This window comes from Zosterops lateralis, assembly GCF_965231275.1.
Source record: "Zosterops lateralis genome assembly, chromosome: 5".
NCBI classification, from domain to species: Eukaryota; Metazoa; Chordata; class Aves; order Passeriformes; family Zosteropidae; genus Zosterops; species Zosterops lateralis.
The window spans coordinates 581,954-607,412 of NC_139766.1; the positions used below are offsets into that span (position 1 = coordinate 581,954).

Consider the following 25,459-nt stretch of genomic DNA (forward strand, 5'->3'; position numbering starts at 1 on the left):
CCACGGGAATGTCCATTGGGGTGTCCGCTGGGGTGTACAGAGGGGTGTCCAGAGGAGTGACCACTGGGGTGTCCAGAGGAGTGGCCATGGGAATGTCCACTGGTGTGTCCGCTGGGGTGTTCACAGGAATGTCCACTGGGGTGTCCAGAGGGGTGACCACAGGAATGTCCACTGGGATGACCACTGGAGTGACCACAGGGCTGTCCACCCCTCCCAGCCGTGCCCCAGGGCTGCTCCAGCCCCTCCTCTGGAGCTGCCAGTGCTGGCTCCCCCCTGCTCAGGGCTCCTGGTCCCTTGTGCTGGGTGTCCCTGTCCCTGTCCCTGTCCCCGGTGTCCTCCCCGCACTGGGAGCTCTGGGGTGACCAGGGAAGGGCTGGGGAGGGATTTCCATGGACGTGGGGATGCCCCAGGGATGCTCCAGACACGTCAGGGATTCCTCTGAAAAAGGCCAGAAAAGGGAATTTCTCATCAGTTCTCTTATTTCAACGTCTCTGGTTTAAATCAGAGGCAAAGGAGCCTCAGGTGACAACTAGGGCTTGGAAATATTCACACAAATGCTCATAAATGCATCCCCTAAAGGGGCAAAAACTGAAGGAATGCAAAGGGATATAAAAAATCTCCTCTAAAATAAAGGCTCAAAATAATAATAATAATAATAATAATAATAATAATAATAATAATAATAATAATAATAATAATATTATAATATAGTAATAATATCAATTGTAATAATTATAGTTCAATAATAATTTCAATTTTAATATAATAATAATAATAGTAATAATAATAATAATAATAATATCAATTTCTACTCAGTCTGGCAATATTTTTCAGCCTGTTTATGACTGAAATGTTTTTAACTGACAGGCTGTTATTAGTTACATAAATAAATCAAATTAGCTGAGTAAAATACGCAACATGTACTCGCACATGTGTCAGCTTGATTTTTTAATATAAATCACCTACTTCAGCTCATTATATCAATTATATTTTTGTAAAGGATATGAAAGCAGCCAGGCCTCAGATAAGCAACAAATTCCTATTAAATTCTAATACTCACATTGAGGATTGCTTAATAAATATTTCCTTTATATTAAACATAACATTGAACCTTTTTCCTTTATATTAAACAAACCACGAAAAAATTATTCCATGCAAGCAGAGCACCTCGAAATGAAGGTGCCAAAGCCTTTTACTGAAACAAAGGCTTTTGTAAAGGCTTTTATTTTATGCATTTTAACCCAAAATTTGGAGTGTAAATTGCACAAATAGTGTAATTTATGCTCCAGCATACACAACACTGTCCGTGCATGTTTTTTACTCCTGTAAATACACAAATGTGATTTTTGTCCCCAGAATTTCAGGAAGTTTATTCCAGAGTCTAAAAAAGCTGCAGAGACGTTGCAGAGGATGGAGTTCCTCATTTCCCCAGCTCAGAAGAGCCTGGTCCTGGTTCTCCCTTCTCAAAACTCTTCTGGGGGCAGAACCCAGAGGTGCCTTTTCCCCAAACCCCAATTTCTGCACCCAGGAACAGCCACTGTCCATCCCCAGAGCAGAATCAGGGAGGGGAAGGAGCAGGGACCCCCCAGCCCACCTGAGGGGGAGGAAATCCAGCTGGGATCCCTGCAGGAATGTCTCAGCCAGGCCTGGGCTCAGCAGCAGGGGCAGGCAGGGGGAGAATCTGCTCTCCTGGAATTCTGGGGAGAGAAAAACACCAATAGGGCTGGGAGAGGTGGCAGCACAGCCTCATGTTCCTAAAGATCACAGTCACACAGCCCCAAAGATCCCAGCTTCATATTCCTAAAGACCCCAGCCCCACAACCCCAGAGATCCCAGCCTCATGTTCCTAAAGATTCCAGCCCCACAACCCTAAAGATTCCAGCCTCATATTCCCAAAGACTCCAGTCCCACATCCCCAAAGACCCCAGCCCCACATCCCAAAAGATCCCAGTCCTACAGCCCCAGAGACCCCAGGCCCACAGTCCCAAAGATCCCAGCTTTGTATCCTCAAAGATTCCAACTTCCCATTCCCAAAGATCTCAGTTCCAAAACCCCAACCACACATCCCCAAATCCCAGCCCCACATCCCCAAAGATCCCAGCCCCACATTCCCAAAGATCTCAACTTCCCATTCCCAAAGACCCCAGCCCCACATCCCCAAAGACCCCAGCCCCACAGCCCCAAAGATTCCAGCCCCAAAGATCCCAGCCTCGTATCCCCAAAGATCCCAGCCCCACAGCCCTAAATCCCAGCCTCACATCCCCAAAGATCCCAACTTCCCATTCCCAAAGATCCCATCCCTACATCCCCAGAGACTCCAGCCCCACATCCCCAGAGATCCCAGCCCCACATTCCCAAAGATCCCAACTTCCCATTCCCAAAGACCCCAACCCCACATCCCCAAAGATCCCAGCCCCACATCCCCAAGGATTCCAGTCCCAAAGATCCCAGTCCCATATCCCCAGAGATCCCAACCCCACAGCCCCAAAGACCCCAGCCCCACAACCCCAAAGACGCCAGCCCCACAACCCCAAAGACCGCAGCTGCAGGGAAGGGGAGGGAACCCCACTCTTACACTCCTGGGGCCTCCTCCCTCCCGGATTAAATTCAAATTTCTCATCCCATACCAAATCCAGGTCTCCAACCACTCCCTCCTGGCACAGCCACCCCCAGTTCATCCCAAAACTCCTCCTGTGCCATCCCCATCCCGTTCCATCCCTCCTGATTTCCAGGTGGGATCACACAGGATCCACAGGGATTTTATCCCATCACCTTTTATTTCCTCACAAACCAAGGCTCCCACTGCTGCCTCCCCTACTCCCTGTTTTTCCATAAACTCTGATTCCACCAAAGCCTGTGTGGCATCTTTTATTCTTGAGGAATTCGAGTAAAAGTAATAATCAGGGATGATTGCTGCAGCAATCAGTTTTAATTTTTATCCTGCATTTCTCTGCTCTTTGGGGTATTTGGTGGTTCGGTTTTTTTTCCAGTTCATTGCTTACAAAAACAAATGGAAATGGTTTGTACCACAGGAATAAAACCAACTCTAATATAGACATAATTATCTGCAGGGTTTAGATGTAACTCTGTGTTTGGGGGGGGTTTCCTCTCCTCTTTTGAACTCTAAACTGATATCTGGGAAGTGTAAATAACTACAGACATGTCTGAGGGGTGCAAAAAAATACTCCAAATATTCCCAGCTTTTATTTTTAAAGGGAAAGAGCTATTTGTGGTCAAGGGAGTGATTTCTTAACCCAGAAATGCCACTTATTTCATTTAGGCTCATCAGTTTCCAACCACTCAGACAAGCCACAGGCTGCACCACTTAGAGGAGCACGATCACATTACAAAAATGATCATTACACCCCAAAAAAATCCAGTTTTCATTCCATCAGCTCCATCCCGAGGCTTCTCCACCCACTCTGCATCACCCAACCACAAGGCAACCTTGCTTATTAATTTTTAATATTTCCCATTAATTTTTATTAATTACTTTAGAACTCTAGGTGGTGAGAGGATAATCACACAGATAAAAACCATTGAATTTGCAATAACAAATATGATTTAAATGCTCTCTTGGAAGTTTAGAGAAAGGAAATGAGATGTAGCTTTTAAAAAAATAGGTTTAAATAGTTATTCCTGAGCAAGTGACAGCAGCAGGGACTCCAGAGGGTTCACCCTAGACTGGAAAGCTGAGCTGGGGGACACAATTAATTCTGACACATAAAAATTCAGAGGAGAAAAGGGCAGGATCAGCACAGGGGGGCAGAGCCAAGGAATGAGGGACTGAGGTCGGGATAAGTCATTTACAGCACAGCAGCTCCGCAGGGCTCTTTGATTTAAAAAAAAAAAAAAAAAAAAAAAAAAAAAGGGGGGGTTAATGCAACCCTGAAGGGAAATGTGGGACTGGGATTGGAGGATTGGGGCAGCAATGGGATTGGGGGATTGGGGCAGTGATGGAATTGGGGCAACTATGGGGTTGGGGCGATGATGGGATTGGGGGAATTGGGACAGTGATGGGATTGAGGCAGCAATGGGATTGGGGCAGCCATGGCATTGAGGAGTGATGGGATTGGGGCAGGGATGGGATTGGGGGAATTGGGGCAGCAATGGGATTGGGAAGTGATGGGTTTGGGAGAATTGGGACAGTGATGGGATTGGGGGAATTGGGACAGTGATGGGATTGGAGCAGGGATGGGATTGGGGGATTGGGGAGTGATGGGATTAGGGCAGCCATAGGATTGGGGCAGCCATGGGATTGGGGCAGGGATGGGATTGGGGCAGGGATGGGATTGGGGGATTGGGGCAGTGATAGGATTAGAGGATTGGGGCAGGGATGGGATTAGGGGATTGGGCAATGATAGGATTGGGGGATTGGGCAGTGATAGGATTGGGGGATTGGGCAGGGATGGGATTAGGGGATTGGGCAGGGATGGGATTGGGGGATTGGGCAGGGATGGGATTAGGGGATTGGGCAGGGATGGGATTAGGGGATTGGGCAGGGATGGGATTGGGGGATTGGGCAGTGATAGGATTGGGGGATTGGGGCAGTGATGGGACTGGGGGATTGGGGCAGGGATGGGATTGGGGGATTGGGCAGTGATAGGATTGGGGGATTGGGGCAGTGATGGGACTGGGGGATTGGGGCAGGGATGGGATTAGGGGATTGGGGCAGGGATGGGACTGGGGGATTGGGACAGGGATGGGATTAGGGGATTGGGGCAGGGATGGGACTGGGGGATTGGGACAGGGATGGGATTAGGGGATTGGACAGGGATGGGATTAGGGGATTGGGGCAGGGATGGGACTGGGGGATTGGGACAGGGATGGGATTAGGGGATTGGGGCAGGGATGGGACTGGGGGATTGGGACAGGGATGGGATTGGGGAATTAGGGCAGTGATAGGATTGGGGAATTGGGCAGGGATGGGACTGGGGAATTGGGGCAGTGATGGGATTTAACCAGACTCTGGATCCTGATTTACACTCAGGAACAGGACTCTGAGCTCATTCCCTGTGATCTCCCCCACGTTTCTCTCTCACACACAGAGAACAGAGAGGTTTGTTCAGGGCTGGCACTGACTGAGCCTGGACTGGCCCTTCCCCATCCCCAACAGTGACCTGGGAGCACACAGGATTCATTCCCAGCGCTCCTGCTCCTCTCTCTGCACTCACTCACAGAATTTTTCACTGTTACATTTGGCAATACTGAGCAGATCATTTTGGATACAGAACTGCACTAAGGATGCAAACCAGTGTTTTTAAAGAAACAATAAATAAATTAAAATCTGACCTCTCACAGCTCTATTAGATAGACTTTTCCCCCCTCCCAAATCTTATTTTCTATTTAAAATGGCATTAGTGAACAAATAATATTAATTGCAGTTATCAAATCAGACTTGCCAGCTCCCATCACGACACACTTCATGTGGCAGAACTGGCACCTTATTTTTAGTCATGCGAGAGAAGAGGAAAACAAGATTTTCTGATTTCAGCTTCGCTTCTCCACTTTGAATGAAAATGTATTTTCAAGCTAAATTGAAAAGCAGCAGTGATTAAAGAAAAAGGTTTTTTTTCCACACACAGACAAAAAAAAAAAAAAAAAAAAACCACCTGGGTGTGCTTTGGAAATGAAGAAACAAAGAGAAAACTAAGGGAGGGAGCAGAAAATAATTGGGGAAAAAAGCTGTCAGAAACAGATGTTGCCAATCTTTTGTGTGCACAGATTAATAAAGTAAAAGTGCATGTACAGACACACACACACCCCACAAATCACAACATTTGGCTGATAAATCAGGCTCTATTATACCAACAAAAACACAAGTGCCACTTGACATTTGCATTAAGAAACTCAAAGAGATGAAAAAGTGACTGAACGTTCTCCAAGCAGAGCCAGGAGCAGGAAACTCTCCCTGCACCGAGGCAAAGCCAGTCATTCATTCCCTGCCCTCCAGGGACCTCCAGAAACCCCAAAATCCCTCCAGAAACCCCAAAATCCCTCCAGAAAACCCCAAATCCCTCCAGAGAAGCTCGAGGATGAGGCAGGTGCTCCCCAAGCAATAAAACCCTCAGTGCACAGACCTTCAGCAGAGGGCAGGGAAGGGAGGGAGGTGTCCCAGGCCAGGCTGGGCACGGGGGGCACTGGGACAATGGGAGGTGTCCCTGCCATGGCACTGGGTGGGGTTTGAGCTCCTTCCGACCCAAACCAGTCCCAGCTCAGCCATTCCCAACCCAAACCATTCCCAATCCAAACCATTCCAAACCCAAACCACTCCCAGCTCAGCCATTCCCAACCCAAACCATTCCCAGCTCAGCCATTCCCAACCCAAACCACTCCCAATCCAAACCATTCCCAACCCAATCCAAAACCATTCCCAACCCAACTCATTCCCAACCCAACCCATTCCAAACCAACCCATTCCAAACCCAACGCATTCCCAACCCAAATATTCCCAACCCAGACCATTCCCAACCCAAACCAGACCATTCCTAACTCAACCATTCCCAACAGAACCCATTCCTAATCCGAACCATTCCCAACCAAATCATTCCAAACCCAACCCATTCCAAACCCATTCCCAAAGCAACCCATTCCAAACCCAAACGTTCCCAACCCAAACATTCCCAACCCAAACCATTCCCAACCCAAACCAGACCATTCCCAGCTCAACCATTCCCAATCCAAACCATTCCCAACCCAAACCATTCCTAATCTGAACCATTCCTAATCTGAACCATTCCCAACCAAACCATTCCCAACCAAACCATTCCCAACCAAATCATTTCAAATCCAACCCATTCCAAAGCAAATTGTTCCAAACCAACCCATTCCAAACCCATTCCCAAACTAACCATTCCCAACCCTACCCATTCCAAACCCAACCCATTCCAAACCAACCCATTCCAAACCAACCCATTCCCAACCCAACCCATTCCCAACCAAATCATTCCAAACCAGCCCATTCCAAACCCAACCCATTCCAAACCAAACCCATTCCAAACCCAACCCATTCCCAACCCAACCCATCGCCCCCCAGCCAGGGCAGCCTGACCCCACTGCAGGGCAGGGTCAGCACAGGGGATGCAGCAGGAAGCAGCAGGACAAGGAAAATCCCTCCTCATTTCAGGATCAGACCTCACACACCAAACACCTGCAGAGCTGTGTCCTCAGACTGGGACCCCTCACCTGTCCCCAACCTGGGACCCCTCACCTGCCCCCAAACTGGGATCCTTCACCTGTCCCCAAACTGGGACCCCTCACCTGTCCCCAACCTGGGACCCCTCACCTGTCCCCAACCTGGGACCCCTCACCTGCCCCCAAACTGGGATCCTTCACCTGTCCCCAAACTGGGACCCCTCACCTGTCCCCAAACTGGGACCCCTCACCTGTTCCCTGGTGTGTCCCAGGAGTGCCCCAGTTTATGGTGTGGCAGGAATCAGCCTGGGGCTGGCAACTTCCACCTTCCCCAGGGGAATCCAGGGATAAAATTCCACCTTCCCCAGGGGAATCCAGGGATAAAATTCCACCTTTCCCAGGGGAATCCAGGGATCAGCTCCCATCTTCCCCAAGGGGATTCCAGGGATCAGCTCCCACCTTCCCCAAGAGGATTCCAGGGATAAAATTCCACCTTCCCCAGGGGATTCCAGGGATCAGCTCCCATCTTCCCCAAGGGGATTCCAGGGATCAGCTCCGGCACATTTGGGATGCCCAGGACGATCCTGGGGCATATTTGGGACACTCAGGATGATCCTGGGGCACATTTGGGACACTCAGGATGATCCTGGGGCACATTTGGGACACTCAGGATGATCCTGGGGCATATTTGGGACACTCAGGACGATCCTGGGGCACATTTGGGATGCTCAGGATGATCCTGGGGCACATTTGGGACACTCAGGATGATCCTGGGGCACATTTGGGACACTCAGGATGATCCTGGGGCACATTTGGGACACTCAGGATGATCCTGGGGCACATTTGGGACACTCAGGACGATCCTGGGGCACATTTGGGGCACCCAGGACAATCCTGGGGCACATTTGGGACACTCAGGATGATCCTGGGGCACATTTGGGGCACCCAGGACAATCCTGGGGCACATTTGGGGCACCCAGGACAATCCTGGGGCACATTTGGGATGCTCAGGATGATCCTGGGGACACTCAGGGTGATCCTGGGGCACATTTGGGGCACCCAGGGGGGCTCAGGGTCCCCGTGCTCAGCCCTGGAGCAGCTCCCCAGGCTGATCAGGGCTGGCTGCTCTCCCCGAGCCCCTCGTGCCAAAAGTGGGATTTTTTCCTGCTGTCACTGTGAAGGTCCCAAGCCTCCTCAGAGGAGTTCAGGCAGAGCTGGGCCTGTTCCCTCTCCCCCCAGGCTGTGACAGCTCTGAATGCCACACTCAGGCTGCCATTTCAGGGGGGATAAAAAAGGAAGGCAAAACAACAACAACAAAGCCTCGGCTCTGTCAAGCTGTTCCACGGAGCACTTCAGCCCAACTGTCATTGTCATCCCTCCCCTCCTGACATCAAATTCAAAACACTTTTTGAGGAGGAGAGGAAGAACTCAAGTGAGTTTTGCAGCTCTGGCTCCTTCCCCTCTCACCTCTCCTCCCGTATTTGGGAATTCAGGGCTCACCCCAAACCTGCAGCCAGTGGCTCATCCCTAGAGAGCAGCAGGTAAAAGAGCCCAGGAGAGGTTTCTCTCAGCTTTCAGCACATCACTGAGCCCTCTGCTCCTTGATTCCAGCTGCACTGGGAACACAAAGCTGCACAAATATCAGCAAGGTTTTTTTTTTTTTTTTATTAAATGGCTTCCAGCTCTGCAAACAGCAATAATGGGGAAAGGGATGTAAAACACATGGAACACGAGAATCCTGCCCAGGGGATGTGGGCAAGGACAAGGCCAACCTTCCACGTCCTCCCACTGCCTGAGCTCTGTCCTGAACCTCAATTTCCTACAAAAATGGGGATTTATTCACTGTGCACACACAGCTCTGACCCCCAAGCTGCCTGCAGACCCCACTCTGAGACACCCAAAAATGCCTTTCAGTTCATGAAGGGGAAAAGCTCCTCAGAACCATCTCCAGACAATCCAAATTACCAAAAACCCATTTAACCTTTAATTAAATGCGACCAGAGACGGCTGCACCATCAGGGTGAGACCCAGAGAGGGAGGGACTGAACCCTCAGAGGGTTTGGGATGGACCAGACCCCACCCAAGATGTTCCTTGTCCTTTTCCAGGCTCCTTCACCAGGGATGGAGCAAAACGTTATCAAAACCATCTCAAGAACTGATGAAAACGATCAAGAGCTTCACATTAAAAAAAAAAAAAAAAAAAAAAAAAAGTCAAATTCATAAACCCCTCAGGAGCTGCTATGAGTTAATTCCCCAGGCAGGTTCAGCTCCACACCTTTAAGGGGTGGTTTAACTCCCAAACAAAACCCCAAAAAAGCAGCTACACACAGGCAAAGCTGAGCCAGGAAAAGGCAAATTGCACAGCTGAGCCTGCAGGCACAAAAGGTTCATTTTAAAGCATCACAATTATGTTATTTGCCTCTCAATAACTTTGTTTGTCTGTGAAGAAACACCACTGGTGGTGCAGTGGCAGCAGCTTTGGAGGCACCTCCATTCACACCTGGAAAAACGAGTCACTAAAGGAAAATCCTCATGGGCAGGGCAGCTCTCTTGGCTCTGCAGAGGGATCAGGGCAAAAAGAACCACCCTGGGCTGAGGAACAGCGTTTTCAACTTGTGTTTCCATTGAGGTGGAGCTTTCCCAGAATAACTCTGACTCCACGTTAAGATAAATGGAACCAAGGAAGCACAAAGGTGAAATATTAAACCTTGGAGTTTCTCAGAGCCAACTCTGACTGAGCTGCTCAGGTTGGGGGAGAGGTTGGACTGACCCTGGTGGGTGAGAAGTTTAACTGACCCTGTTGGGGCAGAGGTTTGACTGTTCCTGTCGGGAGAGGTTTGACTGACCCTATTGGGGCAGAGGTTTAATTGATCCTGTTGGGGGAGAGATTTGACTGACTCTCGTGGGGCAGAGGTTTGACTGACTCTGTTGGGGGAGAGGTTTGACTGTTCCTGTTGAGTGAGAGGTTTAACTGATCCTGTTGGGGGAGAGGTTTGACTGACCCTGGTGGGGGAGAGATTTGACTGATCCTGGTGAGGGAGAGGTTTAATTGATCCTGTTGGGGGAGAGGTTTGACTGTTCCTGGTGGGGAGAGGTTTGACTGACCCTGGTGGGGCAGAGGTTTGACTGACCTGGTTAGTGTGAAAAGGACTGACTGACCTGCTCTCACACCTGGCCAGTGTGAAAAGGACTGACTGACCTGCTCTCACACCTGGCCAGGGTGAAAAGGACTGACTGACCTGCTCTCACACCTGGTCAGTGTGAAAAGGACTGACTGACCTGCTCTCACACCTGCCCAGGGTGAAAAAGACTGACTGACCTGCTCTCACACCTGCCCAGTGTGAAAAGGAGCAATGCAGGCAGTGATTTTGGCTGGAGTTGAGTGTCAGGACCGGAAAGTCTCAGTGGCAGGAGCAGAAACTGCCCCCAAAGCCAAGGGGGGACAATGAGGAACAAAACCAGTGGAATGATTTGGGTGGAAGGGATTTTAAAGTTATTCCATGGGCAGGGACAATCCCACTGGCCCAGGCTGGAAGCTGCACTCAGTTTTATCCCTAATTCCACAGGAGAACAAGAGCAAAGCTTCACCTGGGACAGAAGGAACTGTCAGGAGATCCAGGGAAGCACACCAACCCTTCCCCTCACCCTGGGGGGCTCTGACAGCACAATCACACCCAACACACTTTACAAACCTCATTTCTCACTGAACAAGGGGCAAATCCAGGTCAGGGAGAGCCTGAAGAGTGAAATATGAACTGTGCAGTGTTGGGAAAGATGGGACAGGGAGGACTTATGGATATGATTGTATGGTAAGAAATACTGCAGATGTAAAACCTGTGAGTGAAATAGGAATGAAAGCCAGTTTGGAGATGTGAGCATGGCAGGCAAGAAAATGGTGATGAGCTGGAGATGGGTTGAAAGACAGGAAAACAAAGGACTCGAGAATGTTGCCTTTCCACCTTGGCAAAGACATCCGGGAACAAGTGCATAAAAAAAGGAGTCTATAGAGTTTAGAATATAAAATGACATGGTGATGTAGTAGTTCTCACAGGCTGCAGGCAAAGTCTGTAGGTTTTGTATCTTGCACGGGTTAGTCACTGTAAATTAGAATATTCAACACAAAAAGAGATAGAATGGATTGGAACAAGCTGATTGCTCTCTTACCCTCTTTCCTCTTCACTTGCTCTCTCTTTCATCCCTCCCCTCTTCTCTCTTCACTCTCTTGTTCTGCCCCTCTGCTCTCTTGCCTCTCCCCTTTTTCCCCCTGAGCTCTCTTCTCTCTCTCTCTCCCCATTCTCTCTTTAGGGCTTTGCTCCAGCCCAGGCTGGTGGCTGAAGGCAAAGCCCTCTTTACCCACCACCCTTGGAATAATAAACCCCCGTGTCTCTAGAACATCTCAGCTCTGCAGAGCTCCTTCTCCCTGCCATCCACAGAAAATACTGAGTGCAGGAATCCCCCAGAACATACCCATTGGTGAGGCAGGGGCTGCAGCTCCAGGAGAAGCCTCTGCTGAGGACAGCAGTATTTCCTGCAGCGTGGGGAGCTCGGACAGGTCCCTCCTGGCACAGCCCAGGCCCAGTTTGGTGTCCAGGGCAGGGCTGGAAGAGGCGCTCTCCACCTCTGCTGCCAGCGGGAACCACGGCCCCTGCAGGGGAAAGGCATCGGTAACAGCAGGGAAATGTATTTCCTAGTCAAATATTCAACTTGGGGGGTGAAAAAACTACAGTGCGTTAATAAAAACAGGGAAAGAAAAATGCATTTCCCACACAGATATTCAGCCTGGAAGTGAAAGAACCACAACACATTAATAAAAACAGGGAAAATTTCATTTCCCACACAAATATTCAGCTTGGAAGTGAAAGAACCATAATTTATTAATAGCACCAGGGAAATTTGTATTTCCCATACAAATACTCAGCCTGGAAGGTAAAAGAACCACCCTTCATTAATAAAAACAGGGAAAAAATGCATTTCCACACAAATACTCAGCTTGGAAGGTGAAAGAACCACAGCCCACTAATAAAAACAGGGAAAAATGTATTTCCCGTACAAATACTCAACTTGGAAGGTGAAAGAACCACAATGCATTAAAAAAAGCAGGGAAAAATGCATTTCCCACACTGATATTCAGCTTGGAAGTGAAAGAACTACAATGCATTAATAAAAACAGGAAAAAAATGCATTTCCCACACAGATATTCAGCTTGGAATGTGAAAAAACTACAGTCCATTAATAAAAACAGGGAAAAATGTATTTCCCGTACAAATACTCAGCTTGGAAGGTGAAAGAGTCACAATTCATTAATAAAAACAGGGAAAAATTGTATTTCCCACACAAATATTCAGCTTGGGAAGTGAAAGAATCACAATGCATTAACAGAAGCAAGGAAAATTTCATTTCCCACACAAATACTCAGCCTGGAAGGTGAAAGAACCACAATGCATAAAAAAAAAAAAAAAAAAAAAAAAAAAAAACCCACACCAAAAAAAAAACAGGTAAAAAAAGCATTTCCCACACAAATACTCAGCTTGGAAGGTGAAAAAACCACAGTCCATTAATAGAAACAGGGAAAAATGTAATTCCCACACTAATACTCAATTTGGAAGGTGAAAGAACCACAATGCATTAAAAAAAGCAGGGAAAATTTCATTTCCCATTCAAGTACTCAGCCTGGAAGGTGAAAGAACCACAATGCATTAAAAAAAAAGCAGGGAAAAATGCATTTCCCACACAAATACTCAGCTTGGAAGGTGAAAGAACCACAATTCATTAATAAAAACAGGGAAAATTGTATTTCCCATACAAATATTCAGCTTGGAAGTGAAAGAACCACAATTCATTAATAAAAGCAGGGGAAAATGCATTTCCCATACAAATATTCAGCTTGGAAGGTGAAAGAACCACGATTCATTAACAGAAGCAAGGAAAATTTCATTTCCCACACAAATACTCAGCTTGGAAGTGAAAGAACCACGAGTCATTAATAAAAACAGGGAAAAATGCATTTCCCACACAGATATTCAGCTTGGAAGTGAAAGAACCACAATGCATTAAAAAAAAAAATAAAAAAAGGCAGGGAAAAAAGGAGCTCTGCAAAACAGGTTGGATTGTATGATTATAACATATATATTCATAAAATATTGATTGTTACAGAGGCAAAAGGAGCTTTGAAAAATAGGTTGGATTGTATGATTGATTATAAAATATATATTGATTGTTATGGCGGCAAAAGGAGCTCTGCAAAACAGGTTTGATTGTATTATAACATATATAATTATAAAATATTGATTGTCATAGTGGCAAAAGGAGTTCTGCAAAATACGTTTGGATTGTATGATTATAAAATATATATTGATTGTTATAGTGGCGAAAGGAGCTTTGAAAACAGGTTTGATTGTATTATTATAACATATATAATCACAAAATATTGATTGTTATAGAGGCAAAAGAAGCTTTGCAAAATAAGTTTGATTGTATGATTGATTATAAGATACATATTGATTGCTATAGTGGCAAAACGAGCTTTGAAAAATAGGTTTGGATTGTATGATTATAAAATACATATTCATATAATATTGATTGTTCTAGTGGCAAAAGGAGCTTTGCAAAATAGGTTGGACTGTATGATTGATTATAAAATACATATTGATTGCTCTAGTGGCAAAAGGAGCTTTGCAAAACAGGTTGGACTGTATGATTATAAAATGTGTGCTGATTGTTCTAGTGGCAAAAGGAACTCTGCAAAACAGGTTTGTATTATAACATATATAATTATAAAATATTGATTGTTATAGTGGCAAAAGGAGCTCTGCAAAATAGGTTTGACTGTATGATTATAAAATATACAATAATTAAATATTGATTGTTATAGTGGCAAAAGGAGCTTTGCAAAATAGGTTGGACTGTATGGTTATAACATATATAATCATAAAATATTGATTGTTATAGTGGCAAATGGAGTTCTGCAAAATAGGTTTGGATTGTATGATTATAAAATATATATTGATTGTTATAGTGGTGAAAGGAGCTTTGAAAAACAGGTTTGACTGTATGATTATAACATATATACTCATATAATATTGATTGTTATAGGAGCTTTGCAAAACAGGTTGGATTGTATGATTATAAAATGTGTGTTGATTGTTATGGTGGCAAAAGGAACTCTGCAAAACAGGTTGGATTGTATGATTATAACATATATATTCATAAAATATTGATTGTTCTAGTGGCAAAAGGAGCTTTGCAAAACGGGTTTCTGTGTATTGATTATAACACATATATTCATATAATATTGATTGTTATAGAGGCAAAAGGAGCTTTGCAAAACGGGTTTCTGTGTATTGACTGTTGAGGTGTCAATGTCAGCACCTCCTGTGCTCCTCTGGGTGCAGCAAATGATGACCAAAGGCCACCAAAGGAGATTTTGCAGCTGAAGAAAGAGGGGGAGAGGTGAGAAATGGATGTGCAGAGTGACTGAAGCTCACACAGCCCTGCAATCTGTGTGCAAACCCTGAGAGGAGAAATGCTGACTGAGAAAAGAGAATAGATGGACTAGAGAGGACATTGTTGAGAGAGAAATCCAACTGGAGACAAGGATTTCAAAGGATGGCCTTGCAAACACAGCAGGTATTTTGGAGGATTAAAACTGTGAAAGATTCATTGTAGTGAGACCACACAGGGTAAAATAAGTCAGGATGGAGGGTTGGGGTGGTGGGAAATCCACATTTCCCATGGACTGTCCATCCTGACCTCGCAGAGAGGAAGAGAAGCCAAAACCATCACAAAACCCCTCTATGAGATTGATAATGGAATAAAACCTCTAAAAAGCCTCTCACTCATCCTTTTTTTTTGTGTTTAAGGAAGGAGAAGACACATAGTAACATAAAATAATGAACGCTCCAACTCCATCCAGGGCTGTTAATTCCTGTTTCCACCTCAGTTTGTCACCATTTCTTATCCAAATGCCCCTGAACTGCAGAACTGCCTGTAATGGCCCTGGGGGGCAGAGGGACAGGGTGTGGTTTGGGGCTGGGAGATGAAGATAAATAGAGAGAGAAATAAAATAAAATAAAATAAAATAAAATAAAATAATGTAATAATTATTATGATATCATAATAGATGTTAATAATATAATTAATATATTACTATAATGTAATCTTATATAATATATAAGATTATATACATAATACATATCATATTGTGTATTATATAGATATATTTTTGTATTTTTATATATTAATATATTTATATGCTATATATTTTATATTACATATAAAATATATAATATATAATTAAATTATATAAATATTGGTATATTTCTATCTATATGCTGTATTAATTTTATATTATATAAAATATATATAATATATGATGACATTATATAAATATTTATATATTTACATATATTTTATATATAATATATGATTATATACATTATATAATAATACATAACATATATAATTCTATCTAATAATATAATGTAATTACGATAGTAATTATATTATAAACTGTTAATATCAATATTAATCATAGTATAATTATTATAATATTAATTATATTTATATTTATGCTATTAATAACAATTATATTAATAGTAATTATGTTATTAAATAATACTAATTAATTAGTCAGGAATTCTCCACTGTGCCACAGCCCACAGAAAACACCTGCAGCACTGCACCCAAAAACAACTCCCCAGTGCAGGGCTGGGGTTGGAACTGCTCATCCCCTGGACATCACACAGGAACCTCCTCCATGGGACAGACTGAGGGACATCACACAGGAACCTCCTCCCCTGGACATCACACAGGAACCTCCTGATGGGACAGACTGAGGGACATCACACAGGAACCTCCTGATGGGACATCACACAGGAACCTCCTCCACGGGACAAACTGAGGGACATCACACAGGAACCTCCTCCATGGGACATCACACAGGAACCTCCTCCATGGGACAGACTGAGGGACATCACACAGGAACCTCCTCCCCTGGACATCACACAGGAACCTCCTCCAGGGGACAAACTGAGGGACATCAGCACAGGAACCACCAGGGCTGCAGGATCCCACCTCTAATCCCCATCCCAGAGAACAACATCAAGGAAAGAATTCAAGGAAAGAACTGCCCCACTGTACCAGGGCTGCTTTATCCCACCTTTAATTCTCATCCCAAATAGCACCATCAAGGAAAGAACTCAGGGATGAAATTGCCCCACAATAACACTGGGTGTACCAGGGCTGCAGGATCCCACCTTTAATCCCCATCCCAGAGAACAACACCAAGGAAAGGACTCAGGGAAGAAATTACCCCACAACAGCACTGGGTGTACCAGGGCTGCATTATCCCACCTCTAATCCTCATCCCAAAGAGCATCACCAAGGAAAGAACTCAGGAACAAACTGCCCCACGTTGGCACAGGGTGTACCAGGGCACAGAAGGAGGCAGCTGAGAGCAGGAGCAAAGATTTCCTAAATGACAGTCATCACCTCTGAGAGCTCCCAGAGAATTTAAGTCAAATGAAGGAAATTTAACGACTTTTTTTTCTCGGTGAAATTAAATCCGTGGCTCCTGCTGGTAAAGACATAAAGACAGAAATAAAGCTGAACAACTCCAGCCACCCCCACAGCACACAGTGCCATGAATTAAAGAGCTGGGAAAGCAGCTCTGAACTCGTGCTGCAGTTCAGGGACAGAAATATCAACCTTACTCACTTGTGAATTGCTTTCAACAGCCAGGTGAACTCTGCTTGTGTTATTCTGCCCCACAGCAAATATCCCACGGGAGAAAAAAGTGAAAACCCAGGGAGACAAGGGAAAGAGATAGCTCAGGATAAGGAATGGCAGATATCTGATCTCCCCAGGGCATCAAAACACTCTCTGATTTCTCTAAAACACACTGATTTATCTAAAAACACACTCTGATCTCTCCAAAAACACACTCTGATTCTCCATAAACACACTGATTTCTCCATAAACACACTGATTTCTCCAAAAACACACTGATTTCTCCAAAAACACACTGATATCTCCAAAAACACACTGATTTCTCTAAAAACACACTGATTTCTCCAAAAACACACTGATTTCTCTAAAAACACACTGATTTCTCCATAAACACACTCTGATTCTCCATAAACACACTCTGATTCTCCAAACACACTCTGATTTCTCCAAACACACTCTGATTCTCCAAAAACACACTGATTTCTCTAAAACCACACTCTGATCTCTCCAAAAACACACTGATTTCTTCCAACACACTCACTGATTTCTCCAAAAACACACACACTCTGATCTCTCCCGACACATCAAGCCCAAGCACAACCCAGCAGTGACCCCCAAAGCACACACCAGACGTGGTTTGAACACTTCCAGAGACTCCAGCACCCCCTGGGCAGCCTGTTCCGGGCTGAAAACTCTTCCTGGGAAAGAGATTTTCCCTGATATCCAATCTAAACCTGCCCTGGCACAACCTCTTGCCCTGATATTTGTAACGTGGGATGCTCTAAAAAGGCTCTGGTTTGTATTTGTGCATCACTTGATGTTCAAAGTGACTGTGGCAGTGAATTAAATCTGTCCTGGTTTGCAGTTGTGCATTAGATTATATTCAAATTGAACACAGCAGTAGTTTAAAACTGTTCTGGTTTGCAATTGTGCATTAGATTATATACAAATTGAACACAGCAGACATTTAAACCTGTTCTGGTTTGCAATTGTGCATTAGATTATATTCAAATTGAACACAGCAGTAGTTTAAAACTGTTCTGGTTTGCAATTGTGCATCACTTGATGTTCAAACTGACCACGGCAGTGATTTCAATCTGTTCTGGTTTGCAGTTGTGCATTAGATGATGTTCACACTGACCACAGCAGACATTTAAAACCCTGAACTGTCCCCACTGAGGGCTGAGAGAAGCTTTGCAGCCTGTCCTGGCTGTCCTTGCCCCAGTGCAGTGAGAGCCCGGGGCCACTGGGAGTCAGCAGCCACTGCTGCAGGGCAGGGACACACGGGAGCCACCCCAGAAACCAGGGATCCCCCTGGGAAAGCAGGGATTCGCCTGGGAAAACAGGGATCCGCCTGGGAAAACAGGGATTCGCCTGGGAAAACAGGGATTCGCCTGGGAAAACAGGGATTCACCCAGGAATCCACCTGGGAAAACAGGGATGCACCTGGGAAAACAGGGATTCGCCTGGGAAAACAGGGATCCGCCTGGGAAAACAGGGATTCGCCTGGGAAAACAGGGATTCACCCAGGGATCCACCTGGGAAACCATGAATTCACCCAGAAAAACAGGGATTGCACCTGGAGAACCAGGGATCCACCTGGGAAAACAGGGATTCGCCTGGAAAAACAGGGATTCACCCAGGGATCCACCTGGAAAAACAGGGATTCACCCAGGGATCCACCTGGAAAAACAGGGATTCGTCTGGAAAACCAGGGATTCAGCCAGGGATGCACCTGGGAAACCAGGGATTCATACAAAGATTCACATGGAAAAACAGGGATCCAGCCAGGGAAAACAGGGATCCACCTGGGAAACCAGGGATACACGCAGAAAAACAGGGACTCACCTGGAGAAACAGGGATCCACCCTGGGATGCACCTGGGAAAACAGGGATTCATACAGAGATTCACATGGAAAAACAGGGATCCACCTGGGATCCACAGATGCACCTGGAGAAACAGGGATTCACCCAGGGATGCACCTGGAAAACCAGGGATCCACATAGAGAAACAGGGATCCACTTGGGAAAACAGGGATGCACCCAGAAAACCAGGGATGCATCTGGAAAAACAGGGATCCACCTGGGAAACCAGGGATTCACCCGGGAAACCAGGGATTCACCCAGGGATGCACCTGGAGAAACAGGGATTCACCAAGGGATACACCTGAAAAACCAGGGATCCACGTAGATAAACAGGGATCTACCTGGGAAAACAGGGATGCACCCAGGGATCCACCTGGAAATACAGGAATCCATCTGGAAAACCAAGGAACCACCTGGAAAACCAGGGATCCACCTGGAGAAACGGGGTTTGACCCAGGGATCCACCTGGGAAACCAGGGATCCACCTGGAAATACAGGAATCCATCTGGAAAACCAAGGAATCACCTGGAAAAGCAGTGATCCACCTGGAAAAGCAGGGATGCACCCAGGTATTCATCTGGAAAAGCAGGGATCCACCTGGAAAACCAGGGACCCCCAGGAAAAGCAGGGATGCACCCAGGGACCCCCTGGAAAAGCAGGGATGCACCCAGGGACCCCCTGGAAAAGCAGGGAAGCAGCAGCTCTGCCCCAGGAGTGCAGGAGTCAGCCCAGGGGATGTGGGTGATGTGTCTGACACCAAACCTGCTCCAGGCTGGGAGGGGCAGCAGGAAAAGCAGAGCAGCTCCTGCAGTGACAGCTCAGGGGACAAGCACAGCCTGACAGTTCCCCCAGTGCCACCAGATGTGACTGCCACCCACAGCAACCCAATAATTTCATTTTTCCTGCCTTTCCAGTCCACATCAACCCTGTTACACGTGCAGAAAACGTTCGTTAAAAAAATCAGAGTCTCATTAAACTGCAGAATCAAGTTTTACATCTTTTTTTTTTCTTTTTTTTTTTTTTTTTTGGCCAGAAGCCCAGTGGCACAAATTAGATAAAAATCATTGGCATTTAAGTGCAGCTACTGAAATGAATTAACATTCCCACTGCCTGCACACAGCTCAGCGCTTGAATTGAACGTGCCAACAAATAAAAATAATACAGATTGCAAAGAGCCAGAGCAATGTAACAACGATTTGGTGCTGCCAGGTATAAAAAAAACACAAATTATTGAAGCTGTAGCTGGTTTCTCCAGGCAGGACTGGAGTGCCAGCAGTGCCTTCCTGACCCAAACCATCCTGCAGATGTGGGGAATTCTGAATTCTCTTTGGTGCAGCAACCCCTGGGCTCTGCAGGGCTCACAGGAGAGGAGACCCAGCACAACAAAGTGCCAGGAGAGCTGCAGCACCCCAGAAAGTGACCCTGGGTGTCCCCTCACATCACCGCCCCTGCCAGGGTGTGGGCCTGAGGGATTTCACCCTGCTGGCAGCTGCTGACTTTTCTCCAAGGAAAAAATTCTCAAGGAAGTTCCTTCTCAAAAAAATCCTGGCCAACAACTCTCCTTTCTCAGAACAATCTTTCTCCAGGTGATGTTTTTGCTGTTTCCCTGGTTTAACTGGATTAGAGAGGTGTCGTTCCTATTCACCAACCATGTTCAGTCTGCATCAGAATATCTTATAAAAAGCATTAAGAATTAAAAAAAAATATTTTTTTTCTGTACTCTTTGCCTTCAGAAATATTTAGAGCAATTCTTTTGTGTCTTACTGCAACAGCAACAGTTCAACCAGGAATTCCTGTTCTCACACTGCAGTCTGTCCCATCCCTGGGCAAATCCAGGAATTCCTGTTCTCACACTGCAGCCTGTCCCATCCAGGAATTCCTGTTCTCTCACTGCAGCCTGTCCATCCCTGAGCAAATCCAGGAATTCCTGTTCTCTCACTGCAGCCTGTCCATCCCTGAGCAAATCCAGGAATTCCTGTTCTCACACTGCAGCCTGTCCATCCCTGAGCAAATCCAGGAATTCCTGTTCTCACACTGCAGCCTGTCCATCCCTGAGCAAATCCAGGAATTCCTGTTCTCACACCTCACACTGCAGCCTGTCCCATCCAGGAATTCCTGTTCTCACACTGCAGCCTGTCCATCCCTGTGCAAATCCAGGAATTCCTGTTCTCACACTGCAGCCTGTCCATCCCTGTGCAAATCCAGGAATTCCTGTTCTCACACTGCAGTCTGTCCCATCCCTGGGCAAATCCAGGAATTCCTGTTCTCACACTGCAGCCTGTCCCATCCCTGTGCAAATCCAGGAATTCCTGTTCTCACACCTTACACTGCAGCCTGTCCATCCCTGAGCAAATCCAGGAATTCCTGTTCTCTCACTGCAGCCTGTCCATCCCTGAGCAAATCCAGGAATTCCTGTTCTCTCACTGCAGCCTGTCCATCCCTGAGCAAATCCAGGAATTCCTGTTCTCACACTGCAGCCTGTCCCATCCAGGAATTCCTGTTCTCACACTGCAGCCTGTCCCATCCAGGAATTCCTGTTCTCTCACTGCAGCCTGTCCCATCCCTGAGCAAATCCAGGAATTCCTGTTCTCTCACTGCAGCCTGTCCCATCCCTGGGCAAATCCAGGAATTCCTGTTCTCACACTGCAGCCTGTCCCATCCCTGGGCAAATCCAGGAATTCCTGTTCTCTCACTGCAGCCTGTCCCATCCCTGAGCACCTCCAGGAATTCCTGTTCTCTGTTTTTTAAGCCAGTTTGAACCCCAGCCTGGTGCTGGTGTGACAAATCCACCAGGACAGGGGACTCCAGTTCCCTGCTGGGATTGATCCTCTGGACACCCCTGGGAAACTCCTGGGAAGCCTTGCCTGCTACAAGTCCCCAACAGAGGGGATTTTTTTTAATTGAAAAACTGGATGTGGTTCCATGGGAGAGATCCAGGTAACCTCCACATCCAGCTCCAGCCAAAAAAAAAAAAAAAAAAAAAAAAAAAAAAAAAAAAAAAAAAAAATAGTAAGAGGCAAGTGAGTGAAGACAAAGTGTGTCAGGAGGGTGGGCAGTGAGGAGAAGGCAATGCTGACACACCAGCAGAGGGATGAGCTGAAATCATCTCAGAGGGGACAGAAGGGCACAGCAGGAGGGTCTGGGGAGCTCTGGGGCAGCAGCAGCAGCAGCACAGGGAGGTGGGCTCAGCTCCAGCTGGGGCTCCCAGGGCTCAGCTCCAGCTGGGGCTCCCAGGGCTCAGCTGGGGCTCCCAGGGCTCCTCAGCTCCAGCTGGGGCTCCCAGGGCTCCTCAGCTCCAGCTGGGGCTCCCAGGGCTCAGCTGGGGCTCCCAGGGCTCAGCTGGGGCTCCCAGGGCTCAGCTCGGGTTGTCAGGGCAGCACTCACAGCCCAGGGCAAAACAAACACAGAGGGAGGCAACGGCCACCAGGAAACAGCAGAAGATGTTAATGAAAAGGGACCCAAATAAATAAACTGACCCGTGGTGAGAACACAAAGCTGGCACAAGGAACAGGAGGGGAATTCACTGCTCTACAACCTGGGCTCAAAGTGACTGAGGAACTCACCTAAACCAGCACTCAAAGGAACAGCATTTCCATTTAAATGTAAGAACATGTGAGAATAAGCAGCAGAGCAAGATCCAGCCCTGCTGCCCTGGGGTAAATTATCCTTCCTGAGAACACACTGTGGGAAGGTCCTGCTGCAGAAACTGCACTGAGACCACACCGAGTTCCCTGCCCAGCACAGTCTGACCTGCCTTGAGGATGCCCCAGTTATTCCCAGTTATTCCCACCCTTGTCCTGGTGCAGACTGAACCTGCACCAGCCTGTCCTTCCTCCCAGAGAACGTTTCTAAAAGTCCATAAACCATCTCCCTCTGCTTTCCACGAGCTCTGAGCCCCTCCCTGCCCCTGGAGCCATCACCACCTTGGGATTTTTCCCTCTGGGAACAGGGGGACAGTTGTCACCAGGTGTCACAGCAGGGCACAGCACAGGAAGGACCTGCTGATGCTCTCACAGGGTTCCAGCCCAGCTGGACATCAATTCCTGCAGGGAATTCCTGCTGGGGCACCACCTCCAGGGATCTCCTCCCAGGCTCCTCCAGCAGGGATGTGAGCACAGCCAGGTGTCCCATGGGGAAAAGGAGGCTCCAGGGATCTCCTCCCAACCTCCAGCAGGGATGAGAGCACAGCCAGGTGCTCCATGGGGAAAAGGAAACTCCAGGGATCTCCTCCCAGCCTCCTCCAGCAGGGATGTGAGCACAGCCAGGTGCTCCATGGAGAAATAGAAATTCCAGGGACACCTCCAGAACCTCCCAGTACTTAGAGGTGGCTTTTAAAAAAGAACGATAAACTTTTTTTACGCTGGCAGATACTGAAAGGACAAGGGGGAAGTGGTTTAAATTGAAAGCTGAGAGATTGAGATGAGATATTGGGAATACATCAGGAGATGAGATATTGGGAATAAATCAGGAGGTGCCCCTGGATCCCTGCAATGCCCAAAGCCAGGCTGGACAGGGCTGGGGGCAGCCTGGGCTGGGGGCAGGTGATTTTTCAGGTCCTTTCCAAGCAAAGGCTGCTGTGATCCCCTGGGCAGAGCGAGGCCCGAGGAGAACAGTCACTCATCATTATCAAACCATCACTAGCACAATAACAGAGCACACGGGGCCTCCCAGGAGAGCAGGAGCCAGAGCCAGGCCGCCCTTCTCCAGGGGAGGGGACAGGGCACGGGGGGACACCCGGCCTGGGGGGACACGGACCCGGACAGGGGGGACACCGGGCCAGTGCCAGCGGGGGGACACAGGGGGACACACGCAGGGACACACAGGGACATACACACACACAGGGACACACACACAGGGACACAGGGACATACACAGAGACACAGAGACACACACACACACAGAGGGACACACAGGGGGACACACAGAGACACAGGGGGGACACAGGGGGGACACACAGAGGGGGACACACAGAGGGGGACACACACACACAAACACACAGGGACACAGCGGGACATAGGGACACACACGCACAGAGGGTCAAAGGGACACACAGGAGGACACACACACAAAGGCATATACAGAGACACAGGGGGACACACAGGGACACAGGAACAGACAGACACAGGGACATAGGGACACACACAGGAACACAGAGACACACACAGGGACACACATACAAGGGGACACACACACACACAAACACACAGGGACACACGGGGACATAGGGACACACGCACAGAGGGTCACAGGGACACACGGGGACACACACAGAGACACAGGGGGACGCACAGGGACACAGGAACAGACACAGGGACATAGGGACACACACACACACAGGGACACACACGCAGGGGGACACAGACACACACACAGGGACACAGAGGTATACACAGGGACATAGGGACACAGGGGACACAAACACACATAAGGATACAAGGGGACACACACAACGCCATAAACACACACAGGACACACACACACGCACACGCACAACCGCTCCGGACGGTGAGCGGCCGCTCCCTCCTACCCGCCCGCCCGAACCCGAGCTCACCTGAGCCCGCTCCTCCGCCTCGTCCTCCTCCTGCTGGCCGCGCTCCATGGCGGGGGGCGGGGCGGTGTCCCTGTGTCCCGGTGTCCCGGTGTCCCCGCCGGGGCCGCGCCGTCACCAGGGACTCGCACACGGACTGGGACCGGGACTGGAACTGGAACTGGGACTCGCGCCGCGCGCGCACGCGCGGGCCCCGCCCCCTCCCCGCGCCGCGATTGGTCAGCCGAGGGGCGCGAGCGCGGCCTCCCGCTCGGCGATTGGCGGGCGGGGAGCGGCGGGGCGGGGCTGCGCTGCGGGAGCGCGCGCGCGGGGGTTTTGGCGGGCAGGGGAAGGAAGTGCCCGGATGGAGCCGGGGGGGCGGGGCCTGGAGTGAGGAGGCGGGGCCTGGAGTGACCGGGGGCGGGGCCAGGGGTGGCCGGGGCGCGGGGCCAGGAGTGACCAGGGGCGGGGCCTGAAGTGACCGGGGGCGGGGCCTGAGTGAGGGGGTGGGGCCAGGAGTGACCGGCAGGAGTGACCGGGAGAGAGTGACCAGCGGGAAGGGACCAGCACAAACTGACCAGCAGTGACCAGCAGGGGCCGGCAGTGACTGACCAGCAAGGACTGACCAGCAGGGAGTGACCGGCAGGAACTGACCAGCAGGGACCGGCAGGGACTGACCAACAGGGACTGACCGGCAGGGACTGACCAGCAGGGACTGACCAACAGGGACTGACCGACAGTGACTGACCAACAGGGACTGACCAGCAGGGACTGACCAGCAGGGACTGGCAGTGACCAGCACGAACTGACCAGCAGGGACTGACCGACCCCACCTTTCCCCAGCCCAGAGCCCTCAGTGTCACCCCCAGGAATTCCCTGGACACCTCCAGGGATGGGCACTCAACACCTCCCTGCCAATGTCCCACCACCCTTCTGTGAATAAAACCCTCCTGATGTTTGTCCTGGTGTGCTAACCCTGCCCTGGGGCAGTGGGATCCATTCCCTGTGTCCTGTCCCTCCAGTCCTTGTCCCCAGTCCCTCCCCAGCTCTCCTGGAGTTTTCCCCTTGGGGATGGGTGGACACTGAGATCCCACATCAGGCGTTTTGAGCAGGCCTGGTGGTCACTCCAGGCTCTCCAGCAGGACTGGGGGCTCTGGGGCTCTGACAGGAACCCTTTTCCCAGGGGGGTTCAAAGGACAGACTCAG

The 25,459-nt window shown here is 48.4% G+C and overlaps 1 protein-coding gene across 1 annotated transcript in view; it reads right to left on the bottom strand.

The window, feature by feature from the left end:
* Window positions 1–24,325, bottom strand: part of ALMS1 (ALMS1 centrosome and basal body associated protein) — a gene marked incomplete at both ends in the record, with an annotated part of 71,123 nt that extends 46,798 nt beyond the window's left edge. The window contains one exon of the mRNA XM_083862341.1: window positions 24,278–24,325. Within this exon, the coding sequence (XP_083718467.1) occupies window positions 24,278–24,325 (48 nt within the window). The remainder of the gene's footprint in view (window positions 1–24,277) is intronic.
* Between the last annotated feature and the right edge of the window lie 1,134 nt (window positions 24,326–25,459).